Source organism: Pelophylax lessonae (assembly GCF_965119305.1).
Source record: "Pelophylax lessonae genome assembly, chromosome: 2".
In the NCBI taxonomy this organism is placed as follows: Eukaryota; Metazoa; Chordata; class Amphibia; order Anura; family Ranidae; genus Pelophylax; species Pelophylax lessonae.
This window is the reverse complement of record NC_138769.1, coordinates 363475569-363496833: the sequence shown is the minus strand read 5'-3', so window position 1 is coordinate 363496833 and position 21265 is coordinate 363475569. Positions and strand designations below refer to the sequence as shown.

Sequence of the window (21265 nt, the reverse complement as noted above, 5' to 3'; positions counted from 1 at the left end):
GGTAAGAAATGGTAAGAAAGAATTTGCAGGGTTACTTTCCACACAAACAAATATTCTGATTGAGCAGTCCCACTTACTGCTCTAAAAAAACATTTTGTACTATCTTCTCACACATATTACAATCTAATGATCTAATGAAAAAAAATCCAGGCCATCCGAACACTTTCATTCACCCTCGTCCAGTTTTTCTTAATGAATTGGATCTTTTATGACTTCACATACTGTATATTGAACTCCACTGTAACTCGTGTGGCCATCTAAAAGGAAAGATTCTGAAAAGCAGATAAATTGCTATTACAAAGCTTTCCTTTTGGAAAAGCTGGTTGTTTGGCTGTTAGATAAAGTAACCAGAAAATATTGCTAACCACATTTACATATGTATTATTACAAGTAATACACACAAAAATGTTTAACCCCTTGTGAGCACAGGGCAAACTACACATGCCCAAAAAAACCTTGTCTGTAGCCTTCAGCCCCACTATCGCTCACCCCTTGCAATTGCTGACAGATCCTGACTGTGAAAATAGTAGCCTGGAATTGCTGTGTAAATACAGCAGTTGTAGAAGCTTTTACTGTCAAATCTGCCACCCTGTTTGTAAACACTGCTCAGATGTTAGATCAAGGGATACAAAATCACAGTTACTTTTGTATATACTCTTTTTCATTCATATATTAAGAGTCGGTTCACACTAAGGCGACACGACTCTGTACTACTTCGGGGGCAACTTGTGCATTGGCATGCACCATGACTTCGGAGCGACTTGCAGGGACTTCACATAATGGAAGTCTATGCAAGTCGCTACGAGGTCACCCCGAAGTAGTACAGGACCCTTTTTCTACGTCGGCTGAAAAGTCACCTGACAAGTCGCGCTAGTGTGGACCGGCTCTAAAAAAAACAAAACAAAAAAAAAACAAACAGTTTTATAATTACCTGCTTTGTGCCATGGAATTGCACAGAGCTGCCCTGAACCTTCTTTTCTTGTGTCCCCCGCCTCTGCTCCTGGATCCTCCTCTCTGGCAAGTGCCACCATAGAAATCGATTTCTAGGGGGGCACTTGTGTGGGCTTATTTCCAAGCCTCACTGTCTGCATTATTAGACACAGACAGAAGGACTTGGCCCCACCCCCTGCTCCCTCATCACTGGCTTCAATTGACAGCAGAGAGAGCCAATGGCTGCCCCAGGGAAGCCTGTGAGACTGGGAAGTGAGGGGAGAGAAGAGTTGCAGATGGATACAGCCAGGGCCAAATGTAGCCTGTCTAATGTGGGGGTGCAGTAAAAAATGTCAGGGGAGCAAAGGATGGGAGGTCACCAGAGCAGTGTACAGAGGGTCAGTAGGGCAGTGAATGGGGTAACCATGGCAGAGGACAGGGGTCAGTAGTAAGTGATGCAAAGTTTAAAGGTCAGTAGTATATGAGACAGACGTCAGTAGTAACTGAGGCAAAGTTCAGAGGTCAGTAGTAAGGCAGAGTTTAGGGTCAGTAGCAAGTGACACAGATGACAGATTTTGCCTAACAGTGGAAGGAGCTTTAATGGGAATGATTAAACAGAATCTGTGACTAGTCACTGTATAGTTTGCACACATATACAACAGGCCTTGTACCCACAAAATACTACTTACTATATCACAAGTGATAGTCTCACAGATACACATACACCTCAGAACAAAGGATCATTTAAACATGTCTATTACATGTGCTTTTCTGCAATCTAAAAGTGATTACCTTGCCTGTCTGAGTCTACCTTAAAGAAGAAGATTAAAGCCAGCAACTGTTGGGATAATGAACTCTTTGATATAGAGTGCAGGGGTCAGGAGAAAGTAACATCAAAACAACATATAGAGTGCAGCATCAGGACAAGCCCAACTGTTCATACCAGATTCCCCACTTACATTCAAGAATTCCCATCAGAGTTCCTCCTCAAACAGAGTCCCCCTCCCCTTACATCAGGGTGGCCAGAGTCCTCCCCCTAATATGTGAGTCCCTAGAGTCACCACTTTATGTCAGAGTCCCCAAAGTCACCCTTCTAACATCAGAGTACTTAGAGTCCCTCCCAACATCAGAGCACTTAGAGTCCCCCCATACGCCAGGGTCTCCAGGGTGCCTCAGCCTTACCTCAGGGTCCCTAGAGCCCCCTCTTATATCAGGGTCCCCCCTGATATAAGTCATCCTCTTACATTAGGGTCCCAAAAACCAGCCACCTTACATCAGGATCCCCAGAGTCACTCCACTAACATCAGGGTCCCTAGAGTCACCCCTCCCCCTTATGTCAGGGTCCCCAGAGTCAACTTTTCTTACACCAGGGTCCCCAGAGTCCCCCCCTCCATAAATCAGGGTCCCTAGAGTCACTCCCTTAAAGGAGAGTCCCCAGTGTTTCCCTAGTTACATCAGGTCCCTATAGCCCCCCCCCCTTACATCAAGGTCCCCCTCTTGAGTTATAGGTAACAAGAATGAAAGATATAAGGAAGGGGGTGCTTCTAAAGCTGGCTATGGATGAACTGAAATTTGGCCAGTTCCTGCTGAACTGGACAAATTTTGATCTATGGGCAGGCTGGTTGTACTGAAGATGATCTATCAATCAACTTCAGTACAAGCAGCCTGTTCTTTTTTCGTTTCCCTATAAAAATAACAAACATGTTATACTTATCTGCTCTATGCATTTGGTTTTGCACAGAGCATCCTGGATCCTCCTCTACTCGGGTCCCTCTTCTGTGATCCTGGCCCCTCCCTCCTGTTGAGTTCCACCACAGAAAGCAGCTTGCTATGGGGTCACCCGAGCCGAGTCACAGCTCTTTGTATCCATTCAGACACCGAGCCCTGACCCAGCCCCGCCTCCTCTCTCCTCTAAATGGCTCGCTGACTTTGATTGACAGCAGCTGCAGCCAATGGGAGAATCTCGGATGGCTGAGACAATTGTGGACATCGCTGGACAGAGAGGGACCTCAGTTAACTGTTAGGGGGGCTGAGGGGGGCTGCTGCACACATTGCATTTTATCTTAATGCATAGAATCCATTAAATAAAAAAAACCTTCTTCCTTTACACCTCCTTTAAAGAGGTTGTAAAGCCTATTTTTATTGTAATTAAAATTATACACGTTATACTTACCTGTTCTGTGCAATAGTATTGCACAGAGTGGTCCCTCACCTTCTTTTGTGGGGTCCCACCGCCGGTCTGCTTCTCCTTTCCTGCATGTGTCCCTATAGCAAGCCTCTTGCTATGGGGGAACACATGCCGAGCTTGGCTGTGTGTGTTCTTATAATAGGCTTACCTGTATGTACAAGGTAAAAAGTGGACTTTACTTTTACTTTAATGCAGGAAATGTATTAGGGTAAAAAATGTTTCAACTTTACAACCAATTTAACTATTATTTACATGCTGATATTTTTTTTATTTCTATATTTATAACTTTAATAATAATCTATAACCAAAGGCAAAACGTTTTATTTACTGGTGGACAGAGTGGAGATGGATTAGAACACCTATTACGTTTTTATTGTTGTCTTTGACTGTGTAAGGGAGATTTACCCTCGCTATTTGTCCTGTTTTCATTATCATTTTGAGTGAAGGTAAAAGAAAATCCCAGATTTTGTGTTGTTCCCAGAAAAGTAATAGAGGGGAAATCTTCCAATGGGGACACTAGTTCTGGTGACCTAGGGGGCCCAAAAGGGTTTTCCTTAGTTTGTTGGGATTCCCTATCACTTCCTGTTTTGGCAATGGAAGGCAGATGGAAAAAAAAACTCTGACAGGGGTATAACCCTCTCTACTCTATCTAACACAAACAAAAAAAAAAATATTTTTAGTTTTACTTTTCTTACTTTTGTCCATTTTTCTAGTGTTACATTAAAAAATGCAAAATTTAAAGAAAAAGAAAGTGTTTATTATAATTGTAAATAACTTTGCAATGCTTTGTATTAAAACCATACTTTTAGTGTAATTTTAAATAGGACAAATAAAAATTAAAATTTATGCTTTTATTTAAAGTAACACTATTTTTTTAACACTGATCAGTGTAGAAAATAGTGTGCTTTTTAGTTATGCTAGGTATTTTGTCTATGGATTTCTTAAAAAATAAAACATTTTTGGAAAACTAAATCATAAAAAGAAAGGATCTTCCTCCTCCTCATATCCCATGTCGCCATTTTAAAAAATAACGTCATCAATGGCCGTTTCTTCTACCTTGCTCTTTGCCAGCCAACTCATGATGTTGACCCTGCTCTTACACATGTATTTTATAAGATTGGGACAGCCTGTTATCAAAGAATAACAAGCCGTGCCAGTTCATGTACGGTGCATGTGCCATAGAAGATGTGGCGCATACACTGTGCGTGATCTGGCATAGCATGATATTGTTCAATACCAAGCCGACCCAAAATACATATGGCATATACTGTGTATGTGATCTGGCACAGCTTGGTATTCTTTTATAACAAGCCGCCCCGATCTCAAATGGTGTATGAGCAGGATCAGGTGAGGTTTCCTTGGAAGGCAGTGGTGACGTGACCTTAACCAGAATGCACATGTGCAGCCAGGCCTACATCAACACGTATATGTAGTTAGTCACATAAAAAAAAAAAAAATGAATGTTTCCATATAATATAAACATTTCCTAAATACCTTGTGTGTCCTTATAAATGAAGATAAAGTGTATATATATGAATAACCCAATCTTTGAGTTTTGGATAGAGTAGGGAAAAAATAAAACTCCTGTCAGATCAATTTTTTTTTCTGTCTGTTTCCTGTTTGGAAGATTTCCCTTCACCTCCTGTCCAGAGACAATGGGAAGAGAAGACATTTTCAAAAAGTGTAGAGAACTCCCTTTCTAAAAAGCTATCACTACAATAGGTGTCCCCATTGGAAGATTTTTCCTCACCTTTTGTTCTTGTGACAACTCTACAATTTGGATTTTCCATCTCTCTCTGTCCTGGTGACAATGAAGAAGGTGAATTTTTCTAGCAGAGACACAAACAGTTAAATCCTGCCAGGGGTTTTTATCCTACAATATATCCAAAACTAAAGCCCCGTACACACGTAGCGATTGTCGGCCGTAAATATTCGGCTGCCATCCGATCGGCCGATTGTCGGCTTGTTAGTATGATGCTTCCGACAACCGACAGTGAATTTTAGGCCGAACAGAATCTGGCGTGCAGACTTTAAAATTTTTGTTGGCCGTCACCAGAACGGCGATTGTTCGCCAGTCAGTACAGAATTCGGTCGACAATCAGCAGATTTGCAAGACTGGGCATGCTCAGAAAAGAAAAAAGACACGGAAAGTTAACCATAACATGACATCACTTTTGCAGTCGGCTGTTGTTGGCCGACAAAATTTGTGTGCACTTTTCACAATCACGCCTTATTTATGTCATCAGTTTTCAACAGCACCTATATTTGTGAGCAACTACTTTCAAGGTGAAGCACACGAAGGGCAAAATTAGTTCCAATTTGTCTGATGAGCAACTTGAGAATTCATTGAGAATTGCTACTACATTAATCCAACCAGATTTTGATGTGTCAAACATCGCAATAGTTTTATGTTGGCCTCTTTTACTTTTATAATAAAAAAATTACAAAACAATAAAGTTATTTTACTCAGATAGGTACATTACCTATATCAGTGCTCATTAACTTGTGATCTGCCTGACATATTCTGCATATTAGTTATCCTTATTGTTAGTTTATTTTATGTATGGCCCAAGACAATTCCTCTTCCAATGTGACCCAGGAAGGTCAAAAGGTTGGACACTCCTGATCTAGGCAATCCCAGGAGGTGGCCCCTTCCCCCTCCAGCACACATCAGGTGCCAGGTCCAAAGCCTCGTCTCTGCATGTTTCGCCATGAGACATGTAGATAGGGGCGTGTCTTTTATGTCCACTCAGGTCTCAGATTATACTTAGTTTTGTGCTGTGCAGTATGTGCCCCCTGCCTCCTGGAGCTAAGAGATGCTGTCCAAATTCTGTACTTTAAGAAACTGTAGAGAAGAGAGGGCTGAAGATAAACAGATACAGCTTTTTCAGGAGGATTTAATTCCTCACTGTGCATCACTATCACCGGAGACTAGTCACTTCAGTGGGTATATGTAAGGGTTTATTATTACTTTAATCTTAGAACTGTGACTGCTTTGAGCCAGTTTCCACCTAAATTTTTCCTGCAATAAAGGACAATAATTTTACTGCATGTAAAAGTGATTCAAGTAGCAATCTCATTCTTTCCTATGTAGCTGATTCACATCCATGCACTGCACTTCATTTTATAAGGAGAAACTCTGTGGGTCTATCCATACCTATGCATGTACAATACCCACATACACTGCAGCTTAGAAACTTAGGACCTTAAGACACTTATTTTAAATACAGGTAATATATGACAACATACTTGCATATTTGAACTATCAACATTTCAATAATTATCTTGTCATCTTCTTTTAGGGTGAACCAGGTTCACGTGGAGAGCCAGGATTCTCTGGAGCTCCAGGAAAACAAGTAAGTCTTTTACAAAAATATTCTTATTATACATATTTTTGCACCAGTACAGCTTAAAGGCCATCCACATCTAAAATCAATATTTCAACTTTTGAAACATGACATGCTGCCTTTACAGAGCCAGAAACGTGTCTATTGTTCCTCCAGTGGATTCTTCATAACATAAAATAAAATTGTTGGGAATCCAGTTTCAGTGACACATTCATTATGGTCTTGTGAGAGGATGTGAATATATAAACTACTGTGAGAAAATTTAACCTTTAGCCCCCATTCACACCGGTATGACTTGTCATGCGAGTTGACAGTTCCAAAACACATGACAAGTCGCACCTATTGCGAGCAAAGGAACCGTTCATATCGCTGCGACATGTCACTGCGAACATAAAAAACAATTCTACTCTACTTTTTACCGATTTCATTGTGACTTTTGTAGACTTCCATTAAATTAAGTTGCAAGATGCAATGAAATTGGCATTGCAAATTTCACTGATGTGCGGCTTTGAAATGGCGCTGAAGTGGCATAATTTCAAAGCCGCACCAGTGTGAACCAGGGCTCACAACACTAAGTGATATGAGAAGCTAGCCTAGTTGTGTATTCAGCCTATTAAAGTTCAATGTTGAAGATGGAGTTGATTTAAGTAACTTCTGTATTGTTAAACTTAGTATGATAATTCTGACCTAAGAGCTTTAAGCTGGGTACACATGGGCCAAATGTCAGGAGACATTTGCCAGTTCGGCCCATGTGTATGTTGGTCTGGCTATTTGGCCAGCTTGTGATGGACATGCATGGTTTGAAACCAGCAGCCAATCAACTACCGATCAGCGCTTATAACCAATGGCAAAAAGCGCTGAACTTCGCATAGGTAGTATAGTGGCCCTGTCCGGAGCTGACAGTTTTTTTTATCATTCTACCCTGCGAAAAAAATGAACCAGGCTTTAGCTGTTTATTTATACTGACTGTTGGGATGAAACTATATGTATATATATATGTACGAGTGCACCAAAGTTATTTTCTATAAAGGTAGAACATATGGTATGTTATGCTTGAAAAGTGAATCACACTGTATACAACATGTTAGTCACTATGAAAATAGCTTGAAAAATTAATTGAAAAAAACTTAAATTTAGCGTGACTATGTTCACTGTTTTTATTGGATTAGATTGGCTACAAAATTCGGAATTATCTGTATTACATTATTTGCTTTACTAAAACTGCTACAACTAAAATAGGAAGGAGGCAAAATATACAAGCATGTCTCAATGCTGTTTTCATATGGTATTTTTCTCTTCCTGTAAGTAATATTGTTGTCTTTCAGGGAGAGAGGGGTCCACCAGGAGAAATTGGCCCCAGGGGTATTGTAGGTATAAAAGTAAGTATGTTTTTCATTTGACTCTGTATAATATTTCTTATAATTAAGAATTTCCATGTTGATCTGTGCTTCCTAGCATTATACTATGAGTGTATGAAACATAGCTGATATGCTAAGTTTTATCCTTTAAACTTTTCAGTATTCTTTATAATTACTGATACAAAAGGTAATAATGTATTTTTTTTATTATAGGGGGATCGTGGTGAAAGAGGACAGGTTGGACCAGGTGGTGTTGAAGGAAGAGCGGTGAGTAGAAATAGAACAGGATGACATTTTTAGATCGTGACAAAATTTAAAGATGATCCTCTTTTCCTGTATTACTTTAACAAAGACTTAATTATAAAAAGAAAAAAATAAAAACAAAAAAAAAAACCACAACAACAAAACTTTACTAACAGACAGTAAAGTTCAAATTGGATTATTGAAGTACTTGATGCTGTTGATAGCACTAGAGGGCACATTTAAAAACAAAAATGCCTTAAACCAACATAAGATGTTAGGAGACCTCTGTAGGATACTTTACTAGTGATGAGTGTACTGGCCTGGGTTCGATTTGCTGGACGTTCACCAAACCCCCTCTGAAATCTGTGACATGGGGATAAGGTGCTTTGCCAGGGCAACCCCTGAGAAGGTACCCTTGCCATGTTGGGAACATGTTGCCTGGTGGCCAGAAAAGGAGGGGCAGTGAACGTATGCCTCTCTATCTAGAACCTTATCAGGCCACATGCTCTTAGCACGTTGTTCCCATGTTAATGGGGACAAGGGCCTCTTCCCCACATCCCTGGCCTTGTGGACGTGGGCATCTTTGGGGGGCCTATTGGAATCTTGAAGCTTCTGTTAGAATAAGGGGGCCCTCAGATATCCAGCCCACCCATGTAAATGATTAAGGGGTACTTAGTACCCTTAGATACACAAAAGATACATAGTAAATATATAGACACACACAGAGATATCCCCTAATGTCTAAAAAACAATGTCCCTCAATGTCAGAGATATAATGTTTCAATGTCCCATGATGATCCTCTCCCAATAGTATTCTGGCCCCCGAATGACAGCTCCCCACCCAGCTGCTAAATGTAAGCAAACCAGCTGGGTTGCTGGCTGATGTTATTTACCAAGTATGACCATGACAATATTTGGTCAATGGCATCAGTCAGTATGCCTGCACACACCAGCTTGTTATCCTTGTAAAACAGAAAGCAGGCAGAAAGTTATTCATTTATTGGTGGTATATACTGTGTTTGTTTGCCTGCTGCTGAACCTTGAACAGCTAGAGTTTGGACCAAACTCACTCTCAGCCCGAACCTAAAACCCATCTCTATTCTTTACAAGCATGTTTTTGCTAGCATATGCTGGTCTATAAAAACATAGGATTTAAAAGCTCTTTGGAGAAAAATTCGAAATTTCTTGTCACTATAGTTGAAAATGAGCGTCAGTTTGACCCCACCAACCATTCGAAATTCAAATGAACATTATAAAAACAAACATTTTCAACCACATTTCTCCTGGTGTATAGCGTGCTTAATGGTTACCTAATTATTTCAATTGGACTGATGACTTTCCAGCCAGTGGCGGAGCTAGACTTTTAAAACAGGGGTGGCAAAGGGGTGGCAAGGTATTATTTTGGGGGCTCTTGCAGACACTGCCTACAGCTCTGTGCTCGTACTTCTGTACGGGCTTTCAGCTTCAGAGCTGTTGGAAGTGGGAATGGAATATGAGAACGTTGCTGATCAGCACACTCACAGTCCATTGGAACTACAAGTCCATCTGTCGTGGTGGAAATGGGACTTGTAGTTTCATTCACAGACCTCTATAAATAAAAGGCACGGCTGGGTGCCACACCTATTTTAAATGTTACAGAGGCTGTGGAGGGAGGGGATCTTTATTCTCCAAAAATATCAAACATATCCACTTCTTAATGGCCGTTTATTCTATTTTTTCATGAAATTGGTTTTACTATGGGTTTTTTTGCCACCTCTCTCAGATTACAACCCCCCCCCCCCCCCCACTTCCATTTGTTTGGAACAAGCAGGACGCATTAGTTGCAGTCTTGTGCACTGCTCTACATTCACTACAGATGTCATCGTCCATTGTCCATCTTGGGAGCAAGCAGGAGAGACTGTGGCTATGTTCCTGCATACAATATGGGGCCATGATGGAGAATGAACATTGCAACCCACAGGAAAAGAAAAAAAATGGAGCCTGGAGATTTGGAGGGGGCAGAGAAAATGTACTTTTTCTGAAAACACCCTTGAATAGAATGTAATCTTTTTTTTACACCGAGTTTAGTGTCACTTTAAAAATAGGCCTTCAAAAGTAAAATCTCCTTTTGACTTATCATGTTAAGCAGAAGTGTGCAGCTATGGCAGGATCAGGTCAATGCTTGATTTTCTTCTAGGCTAGTAGGCTTTGCTATCAAGTCTGCATGAACTTTCATTCAAACAGAAGAAGCTCCTCAGTCAGTCTGCAAATACACATTTCTCACTCTGACATTTGATATATCTGACTTTATAATTTCAAATTGGCAAATCATGAGCTATAGTATTAATTAGAAGAGTTCGTCCATTCCAGTGACCACCACCAGTCATTTCTCACTCTGACATGTGATATATCTGACACTCAGTGACTTTATCATTTCACATTGGCCCAGCCGCCCATCATGAGCTATAGTATTAATTAGAAGACTATCATCCATTCCAGAGACCACCTGACCACCAGTCAATGACTGGTGGTCACTGGTCAGGTGGTCCCTGGAATGGATGATAGTCTGCTAATTAATACTATAGCTCATGATGGATGGGCCAATTTGAAATGATAAAGTCACTGAGTGTCAGATATATCAAATGTCAGAGTGAGAAATGACTGGCAGTCATTTCTCACTCTGACATTTGATCTGACAGTGACACTCAGTGACTTTATCATTTCAAATTGGCCCATCCATCATGAGCTATAGTATTAATTAGAAGAAGACTAGTACATCCATTCCAGAATCCAGAGACCTGAGACCACCAGAGAGACTTACCTAATGGACGATTACAGCAGCAGGAGGTCAGGCTTAGGTGGTACTGCAGCTGCTGGTAGAAGACAAGACTCGAGGTCAGGGTGAAGAAGAAATCCATGGTCCAGTCAGTGTCCACCCACCACGTAACATGCCGGCCCGGTGTGCAGGCACGCTTGATTGGTTAGCTGTGCAGTGGCTCCCGGCGGCGCCCGCTGCTGCTGCTGCTCACCGCGCTGCGCGCTCTGCCTCTGATTCACAGTCAGTCTCCTCATCTGAGTCATCCATCTCCTCTCGAGAAAGCTAGGTGCAGCCGGGCTGCCGCCCACTCGTTATTTAGGAGCGCAGCGCGAGCGAGCGGGGTGGCAACAGGGGTGGCGAGGACTTTGCCTGGGGTGGCAAATGCCACCCCAGCTAGCCCTCTGGCTCCGCCACTGTTTCCAGCCCCCTAATCCCTATGTTGATGAAATCTGCAGACTGAGGTAAACTGATAACTCCTTCCTGGCTGGTGACCACTCTCACAAAACTTACTCTGGACTGCTGAGCTTCTGTCACTCTTCCAGACTGATAAACATCCAGAACTCCACCTAAAGCTGGATACACACTATACAACTTTTGTTGTTCGATTTCCTTTAGATTTACATTCCACTATATAGTTAGTGGAAGGGCCTGCCTGATTACATACAAATTGAATTTGTTTAGGTTTGACCTCATATTATACTGTATGGTTTTGGTAAATATAAAGGAAAAAAAATCTAAAGAGAATTGTATAGTGTGTATCCTGCTTAAATGATTGTGACAATTCACAATTTGTGCCCCAAACCTTTAATTTAGTTTATTCAGTTTATTTCTTTTAATTCCTTTTGTCACATTTCCCTACATAAATAACATAGCATGTATTAGTATATTCAGTACCCTGACAAGTACAGTGAACACTTCCCTTTTTAAACCATATGCCTATATTTTTTGTATTTTACTCTCTGCATATTTTTTGTTTCTTTTTAATATTTTTAGCATTGGACATGCTTTTCCCAGTATTTTAAGTATTTTATTATTTACGTCATAGTCTTCATAGGTGCTCAAAATGACTGAATCTCTAAAGATGTATATGTGTTGCCAAACAGACTAGAGAACATCTAGAAGAGAAGTGGAGACAGGTTTTTTTGTATTCATTTTATAGATTACTGATTTTTCACTGTTCAGTGGATTGGAAATATTGTGCTTTAAAGGATAATTAAAATCAGTATAACTTATTAGATTTCACATGAAAACTATTTTTCTCTCATATAGGGAGTAAAGGGTGAGCAAGGACCTCCTGGAGTACCAGGACCACAGGGTATTCCTGGAGTAAAAGGAGACAAGGTAATGTCATGATAATTTGGTATTATTCAGAATCATATTTTATTGTATTGTTATGTAGTCAAAATTTATTTGAAGGGAAAGAATTGAGTATTTCAGGGAGCACATATTTTAAACTGTATGAAAATTCATACAACTTCTTTTATATGCTTTCTTTTGGTCTGTTAAATAGGTTATTGAAATTTTGATTTTTTTTTTTTTGTATCCCCTTGATTAGTGTAAGAAAAAATGTTTTTTGATCCTGCCCAATTCTTGTGAGCTAATCATTTCCTGTGTTCTTTGCTTGTACTGTGCTTTTATTGGCATTATTCACAGATCCCTCCGTGGACTACAAAACACCTATTGCTTATGATATGTAAGAGAAGAGGGTAAGGTGTTCTGCGATCCTGTCTCAAGGTGGCAATACAACTTTTCTATAGATAAAGTACGATGAGTGTTGTCACCATGAGACAGGAAGTGTGTTACCAGCAGGATTACTAGGTGAAAATAAAGGAAAAAAGGTCTGCAAAAAAGGAAACCATTGCAGCACCACATCTTAGAACTGGAAAACTGCAAATTATCATTACTTCATTTTTGTCCTTGGGATTATACACTCTTTAAATTATTATACAAGGGGTTATGTGCCCTTTAAATTATTATTGCAGTGTTTTAGTGTGTTTTAACATAGTTTGTAGCTTTTTTTTTTAAGTGTGTTCTTTCACAGTTTTGTTTTGTCATAAATATAGAGGATAGATTAATAACTACAGGGAGCACTAAGTGACAGTATGCAAATACTCTACTTATCTTTTAACAGCTACATAAGTAATGCATTGTTTTCAATGAGTCATTTGACTCAAACTTTTGGGTAGCTGTGCAAATACGGAAAAGACTCTTTTTGTATCTGCTTTATTTATCAGCTATTCTAAACAATAGCACTAGGACCCCAGTACAACTATTGTTTTATTGCTCAGTAGACCAAAGTGTACCTTAAATATAATGGTACGAATTAAAGTATCATTGCATCTGAAAAGATTGTTCAGTCACAAACTTCTCAGTAGGTTGAACAGAAGATGGTCTCTTTATGGCTCGTTTCCACTGAGCTTTCTGGTACGGTTAGGTTTGGTACGGTACGCTATTTATGCCGTTTCCATTATGAATGGTACCCTAATTCCTAACCGAACCGTACCGTACCACTTTTTGGTACCCTTTCGTTGGGGTACCAACACATTAGTACCGTACCAACAGGGTGGAGCTACACTCTGCAGAACTTTGATTGGTTGACAGAGAATCGTCTATCACAGCTTTCCTGCTAGACCACGCCTATCATGAATGGGTACTATTGGCAGTGGAAACGCAATGTGTACCGTTCCGAACCGTACCGTATTGAACCGAACCGTACCGTACTACTCAGTGGAAACGAGGCTCTAGTCTGAGTTCCTGGCCTGGGTAACATGGGTGTTGCCATTTTTCAGTTTATGTGCAATTTATAGGAAACCAGGATTGGACCTGACTATTGGCCATACGTTCTAGCACAATAGTTCACTGCTGTAGTCTCTGTCATCAGCTGTAAACTGAATCAATGCATTGATGAAACAGCACATGTAAACCATACCAAATGTTGCTATAGCTCATAATGTATAACATTTGCTGAAATGTAAGCTTTGGTTGATACTTTTTTATCTTATGCAGCATATGGATGCTTTTTTCACCTACACTAGACTTACTCATATATCCCTCTTCTCTTTACAGGGTTTCCCAGGCAAGGTTGGAGGAAAAGGTGACGTGGTAAGGGGTTTACACCTTTCTTAAATCACTATATCCTTTTTTTATCTTTACCTAAACACACCTACTGACAATGCATTGTCTCTTTTTCAGGGTGACCCAGGAGTTGAAGGTTTGGCTGGGGAGAAAGGAGAAAAGGTTGGTAGATCTTCATCAAAGTCCTTACAGAATATATTTCGTTCTCTCAGAAAAGGTTTCATACATTTCTTGTGGGGTATTGGTGTCATCCTGTCTTGTGTTACATTTACAGTGGCATTTTTATCAATTAATGTGTTTTGTTCTTGTTCACTGTCAGTAAATAGTTTCAGTCCTGGAATTTAACCTATTCACGAAACCTTGCTAGTCCAGCACTAGTCTAGCACAGTTGCAAATCATATCTTTCAGCAGGTTCAAGCTTCTTCCTAGTACTAGAGGGCTGAGGCTTCTTTTCATCAGGGCTAGATCTGTTTGAGGGAGAGACACTGTCTAGTTTCTCAGAGAGTAGCTGCAGGACTAGATTTGCTTTTAGTTAGGAAGAACCAAAATGTAAATAAAGATATACAGTATCTCACAAAAGTGAGTACACCCCTCACATTTTTGAAAATTGTTTTATTATATCTTTTTATGTGAAAACACTGAAGAAATTACACTTTGCTACAATGTAAAGTAGTGAGTGTACAGCTTGTATAACAGTGTACATTTGCTGTCCCCTCAAAATAACTCAACACACAGTCATTAATGTCTAAACCGCCGGCAACAAAAGTGAGCACAGCCCTAAGTGACAATGTCCAAATTGGGCCCAAAGTGTCAATATTTTGTGTGGCGACTATTATTTTCCATCACTGCCTTTACCCCCTTGGGCATGGAGTTAACCAGAGCTTCACAGGTTGCCACTGGAGTCCTCTTCCACTCAACCTGTTTAGCAGAAAAAAAAAACAAAAAACAAGTGGTGATTAAATACCACCAAAAGACAATTTAATATGGGTACAGAGTTGCATGAGGGCACAATTGCCATTCAAAGTCAGGGAGGGGGTGAAAGTGCCCAGTAGGCAAGTGGTTAAACTGGCTCCCTCTGTCTTAACAGAGATTAGACAGCTGTTAATTTTCTGCTTGGAGGGGAAAGCTGGGTGAGCTGAGCTGCTGAAAGAATGACTTTTCATAATCCTAATCCATAATTTCCGTGCTTCTGCTGTAATTTTTGAGAATGAATTGATCCAAAGTGCCTGTAGCTCCAGAGGTAAATTAGGTTTCAAAGCTCACTTACTACTAAGAATATTCAAATATATTCAAAGCCTGACTACAGGTTCACTTTAGGAAAATGCAATAAGTAAATAATAAGAAAAAAATTAAATTAGTTCTTAACAATTACACAGTCATCAAGTCATCACATACATGTATCTGACACATTTTTATAATTATGCATCAAAGTTAATCATGATTTTTTTTATATGGCTGTAGTGGGGAAGGGAGGAAACTCTAATAGGCTTTTATTGCTGTAGGGGGAAGTTATTTAGTTATGGAAGAGGCCTGGGACCATCCTAAAATAATTTTTTGAAACAAAATTCTGAGATCTAAGTCAGAACTCTGAGATTAAGGGCCTAATTCAGTATAAGTTTGGAGTAGAGCTGCTCACTTCTCCAGAAATAACTCCAGCCTAAACTCATTGCATCCTAATTAGGTAAGTGGCTGGAGTTAAACCATCAACTAGATGCTTTAATGAATTCGGAGTTGGAGTTAACTTAGACTGAATTCGGGTTTGGAGTTAACTTAGGCTGAATTTGAGTTTGGAGTTAGCCAAATTCCCTTTGTGTTTTTCATAAAAGGAAATTTGTCTATTCTGAATCACTATTACACAGCAATGTCATTTATTATGGTTTATTTTAATTTTAAGGTATAGTTATGTATCTTATGTGTTTTAACCTTTAGATTTTCTAATAGCAGACTACACAGCTGTCTAATTAGCAGTCTTCATTCTTTATTCATCTGAAACTTTCAGGCATATCTGATTGTATTCAGCACTTTGGTGTAGTGGGCTAAGCTCACAGCTAAAGATTGCTAGGTCATGAGTTCAAGGCCCAACCATGATAACACCCTGTGTGCCATAATTATTTTTTGGCCACATAGTAATACATTGGCTACATCACCTAAAATTGCATGTCAATGGCCTTGTATATTCAAGAAACAAACATGCATATGTGCAATTATGCATTTGCCAAGTTTCAGTATTTATTTATAGCTGTCTAAAATTTAAGAAGGTGATGGCACACTTGGGATTTGAACTCATGCTCTCAGTGTTTATAGCCAGGAACACTAACCACTAAACCATTGAGCTGAGCATGATTACCCCTGGAATATTTATTCCCATGTTTCAATAGTTAACCACTTCCTTACAGGGCAGTTACACCCCTTCCTGCCCAGGCCAATTTTCAGCTTTTTATACTGTTGCATTTTGAATGACAATTGTGCGGTCATGCAACCCTGTACCTAACACAAATGTATGACAGTATTTTCATAAAAAATAGTGCTTTCTTTTGGTGGTATTTGATCACTGCAAGGTTTTTTTTCTATTGGCAAAAAGAAGACCTAAATGTTTGACCCCTAAAATAATGTGTTTTTGTTTATGTAATAAAATTTGGTAAATCAATATGTTTTTTGTTGCACTGACGAGCATTGATGAGGCTGCGCTGGCAGGCACTGATGAGACACTAATATGCAGCACTGATAGATAGATAGATAGGTGGCACTGATATGCAGCATTGATAGGTGGCACTGATGGGCAATGATTGGCACTGGTGGGCAGCACTGAAAGATGGTAATGATGGGCAGCACTGATGAGGAGGGCACTAACAGGTTCCCTGAGCACTGATTGGCATCAATGGTGGCATGGGTGGGCATCCCTGGTGGCTCTAGTGGCATCCCCCAAGGGTCTGCACTGGTAATCAATGCTCTGATTACAAGCACAGACCCCCCCCCCCCCCCACACACACACACTTACTTTGCATATGAATGCCATTTCTTCACAGCTGAAAGTGGCCCTCACCATGATTAGCCAGTTGATTGTGACCACTTGCTGGAATGTGTGCAAGCCAATTTGGTGTCATTTCTGGTCCTGGGCGAACGCCAATGTGCCATTTGCAATTTATTGTAAAGAGATTTTGCTTTATTTTAAAAATGGCGCACACAGACAACTAAAATGTATTGGAAATGTTTTACCTAGGCCAGTGATGGTAACCCTTAACCCCCCCCCCCCCCCAAGATGTTTTTGCCCTACATTTCCCAAAATGCTCATGTACTCTGCAGTGTAGGTGAGCATCATGGGAAATGTTACAAAACACCTGTGTTGCCAAGGTTCATCACTGACCTAAGCCAACTAAAAAGGTGAGTGAGCGCTGTAGCAATCTTTTATTTAGTAATCATTTTTAGTGATTTTTTTATTAAATGTTTTGGTTACATTCATCCACAGCGACTGAATGGAAATTTTGTATTATTCCTTAATTTATTTATTTTTAGCTAAATATATACATAAACACTTTAATTTTTTCTTACAATTTAGCCCACACACACACCACCCCCCCCCCCACACACACACACACACACACACACACACACACACACACACACACACACACACACACACACACACAACCCCCCCCCCCACACACACACACACACCACCCCACACACACACACACACACACACACACACACACCACCCCCCCCCCCCCACACACACACACACACACCACCCCCCCCCCCCACACACACACACACACCACCCCCCCCCCCCCCACACACACACCACACACACACCACCCCCCCCCCCCACACACACACCACACACACACCACCCCCCCCCCACACACACACCACACACACACACACCCCCCCCCCCACACACACACCACCCCCCCCCCACACACACACCACCCCCCCCCCCACACACACACACACACCACACACACACCACCCCCCCCCCCCACACACACACCACCCCCCCCCCACACACACACACACACCACACACACACACACACTTCGCTGGAGTAAATGGAGAAACCCTACCCAAGTTCATACTGTACTGCCATTGCACACACACAAAAAATACAAGAAATGGATTACATTCAACAGACACAAAAGATATCTGAATTACATCTAGACAAATATGAAGAAAGGAAAACAAAAAACCAGGAGCTGTGTACAAATGAATAAGCTTTATTAAACATGTATAAAACATCAGTAATCACTCAAGCAAGCATGTGAAATGTGAAATGTGAAATGTCCCCCCCCCCCCCCCAAAACCCCCAAATCAAGTAATTTTTATTCAAATTACAGTGCAAAGATACAACATATGATGGATAGATAGAGCTTACAATATCCAAAAGTCAAGCAAAATAAGTTGTAGACACCTTAGTATTAAGCATAAAACATACCCAACATACTTTTATGTTAATTGTTTGCATGAGCCTGCCTTTTCATTTAAATACCATCAAATCAGTAGAACATACAGCTACACAGAGGCATGAAAATAAAAAAAAAACATGTATAGAGTACATAAAGACACACTTTGCAAAAACTATACCAAACAGTTAGAGCATGAAAAGTATTCATCCAACAGAATACACTTACTGCAATATGGATCTTTAGGCATGCCAGCAAACCCCCCCACCAAAAGCAAATTCGGACATAAAGACCTGTGGCCCTTCCACAGGCCAAATGATATGATCTCATACATCCCTTTATATAACCTTGGTTAAACTACACCCACCCAGTATAGGAAACGCCCAGCAAAGTAATTAATTGGGTCTGTTGGTTCCTAAACCAAAATCACCAGTTCACTAATGAATGAGTGTTTGGCTGGCCATCCATGATCAAAGTTTCTTACAAGTCAACACACATAAGAAATGCTTTCAATAATCTCAGCATGAGCACAAAGTGGCTTTTTCATTTAGACTAATGCCTCGTACACACGTACTGATCGTCGGCCGACCGATCGGCCGTCTTTTGTCCAGGGCTGTCCTGTCTGTTGAAAACTGCAAAAGACTGCACACGAATTTTGTCGGCCAACAACAGACGACTGCAGAAGTGATGTCATGTGATGGTTAACTTTCCGTGTGTTTTTTCTTTTCTGAGCATGCTCAGTCTTGCAAATCTGCTGATTGTCGGCCGAATTCTGTACTGACTGGCGAACAATCGGCCGTTCTGGTGTTGGCCAACAAAAATTTTAATGCCTGCACGACAGATTCTGTTCGGCCGAAAATGCAATGTCGGCTGTCGAAAGCATCATACTAACAAGCCTACAATCGGCCGATCGGTCGTCGGCCGAATATTTACGGCCGACAATCGGTACGTGTGTACGAGGCTTAAGGCTGGCCATACATGTTCCAATTTTCTTACAATTTTCTGTCCAATTTTCTTGAAATTTACCTTCAAGTATGTAGTACAAAGGCCTGCCTAATTAGATACAAGTGAATGTGTTTTTTTAGCTTTGACCTCACATTATGTGGTTTGTGGTAGATCTACCAGAAAATTGTACAACAAAAGTTGAACATGTATGGCCAGCTTAATGGGCCATACACACTATAATGCCTCGTACACACGTACCGATCTTCGGCCGTAAATATTCAGCCGACGACCGATCGGCCGATTGTAGGCTTGTTAGTATGATGCTTCCGACAGCCGACAGCGCATTTTCGGCCGAACAGAATCTGTCGTGCAGGCATTAAAATTTTTGTTGGCCAACACCAGAACGGCCGATTGTTCGCCAGTCAGTACAGAATTCGGCCGACAATCGGCTGATTTGCAAGACTGGGCATGCTCAGAAAAGAAAAAACACAGGGAAAGTTAACCATCACATGACATCACTTCTGCAGTCGTCTGTTGTTGGCCAACAAAATTCGTGTGCAGTCTTTTGCAGTTTTCAACAGACAGGACAGCCCTGGACAAAAGACAGCCGATCGTTCGGCCGACGATCAGTACGTGTGTACGGGGCTTAAGATTTTCTGAAGACTTTTTCCTTTAGATTTACCAAAACCAGATAATATGAGGTCAAACCTAAACACTTTCAATTTGTATGCAATCTGGCAGGCCCTTGCACTACATAGAAAAGGTAAATCTGAAGGAAAAAGTCTACGGAAAATCTTATAGTGTGTATGGCCATACATGTTCAATTTTTGTTGTACAATTTTCTGATAGATTAACCACAAACCACATAATGTGATGTCAAAGCTAAACAACACTTTCACTTATCCAATTAGGCAGGCCTTTGTACTACATACTTGAAGGTAAATTTCAAGAAAATTGGACAGAAAATTGTAAGAAAATTGGATCATGTATGGCCATACACACTATAAGGTTTTCTGAAGACTTTTTCCTTCAGATTTACCTTTTCTATGTAGTGCAAGGGCCTGCCAGATTGCATACAAATTGAAAGTGTTTAGGTTTGACCTCATATTATCTGGTTTTGGTAAATCTAAAGGAGAAAATCTTCAGAAAATCTTATAGTGTGTATGGCCCATTAGTCTAAATGAAAAAGCCACTTTGTGCTCATTCTGAGATTACTGAAAGCATTTCCTATGTGTGTTGACTTGATGTAGTAATTTTTTTATATATATATCTATATATCTTTTTTTGGGTTGTTGAATTCTGAGTTCTGGGGTTGCACTGCATATGTTCAATCAATTTGCAAATTCTCAGATTTGCAAGCTCAAACACTGCTATTTTTCAGAGTGTAATGTGGCTCTATATAGGAAGCAACAGTAATATGGCCCCCCACTCAACAAATATAATAATTTCACACATATACAATGTTTTATTTTTGGGGCGTTGCTTGTCATATATAACAACAGACAGTTGTAGGTAGTTCAGGGATTTGAACACCCAAATACATTGTTGCATGGCAGCTGTGCTAACCACTTGGATATTTTGGTCAGTTTATTTAATCAAGCTCAAGCTCAATACATATTTGCAACATTTTTGCAAAACACAATTTACACAAACATAATCACTTTGTTACATTTATTTCATAATATATGCCACTGATAGTTTCTTAGCCTATCAATTTAAGTTTAAAATACTAATTTTTCACAGAAATAAATGTTTTAAACACCTATATATAATTTCCAGCATGCAGGATTATTTTTAAAAATTTGTTGATTATATACAGTTTTACCAAACTAGGTTAATTATTTGGGAATTGTGGTCTCTGAGGTTTTTTGTTTTTTTTTTGTTTCTTGTTATCTTTATACCGAGCATACATGCACTGGCACCTTAAGAGCCCATTCACATTGAGGCGACACGACTTCGGGGGGTGACCTGTGAAGTCGCGT

At 40.3% G+C, this 21265-nt stretch overlaps 1 protein-coding gene across 1 annotated transcript in view; it reads left to right on the top strand.

The window, feature by feature from the left end:
* The window catches only part of COL9A2 (collagen type IX alpha 2 chain), a 116605-nt gene that overhangs the window by 73533 nt on the left and 21807 nt on the right, over positions 1-21265 (top strand). Inside the window, exons 21-26 of the mRNA XM_082247604.1 lie at positions 6421-6474; positions 7791-7844; positions 8037-8090; positions 12133-12204; positions 13930-13965; positions 14056-14100. Of these exons, the coding sequence (XP_082103730.1) occupies positions 6421-6474; positions 7791-7844; positions 8037-8090; positions 12133-12204; positions 13930-13965; positions 14056-14100 (315 nt within the window). The remainder of the gene's footprint in view (positions 1-6420; positions 6475-7790; positions 7845-8036; positions 8091-12132; positions 12205-13929; positions 13966-14055; positions 14101-21265) is intronic.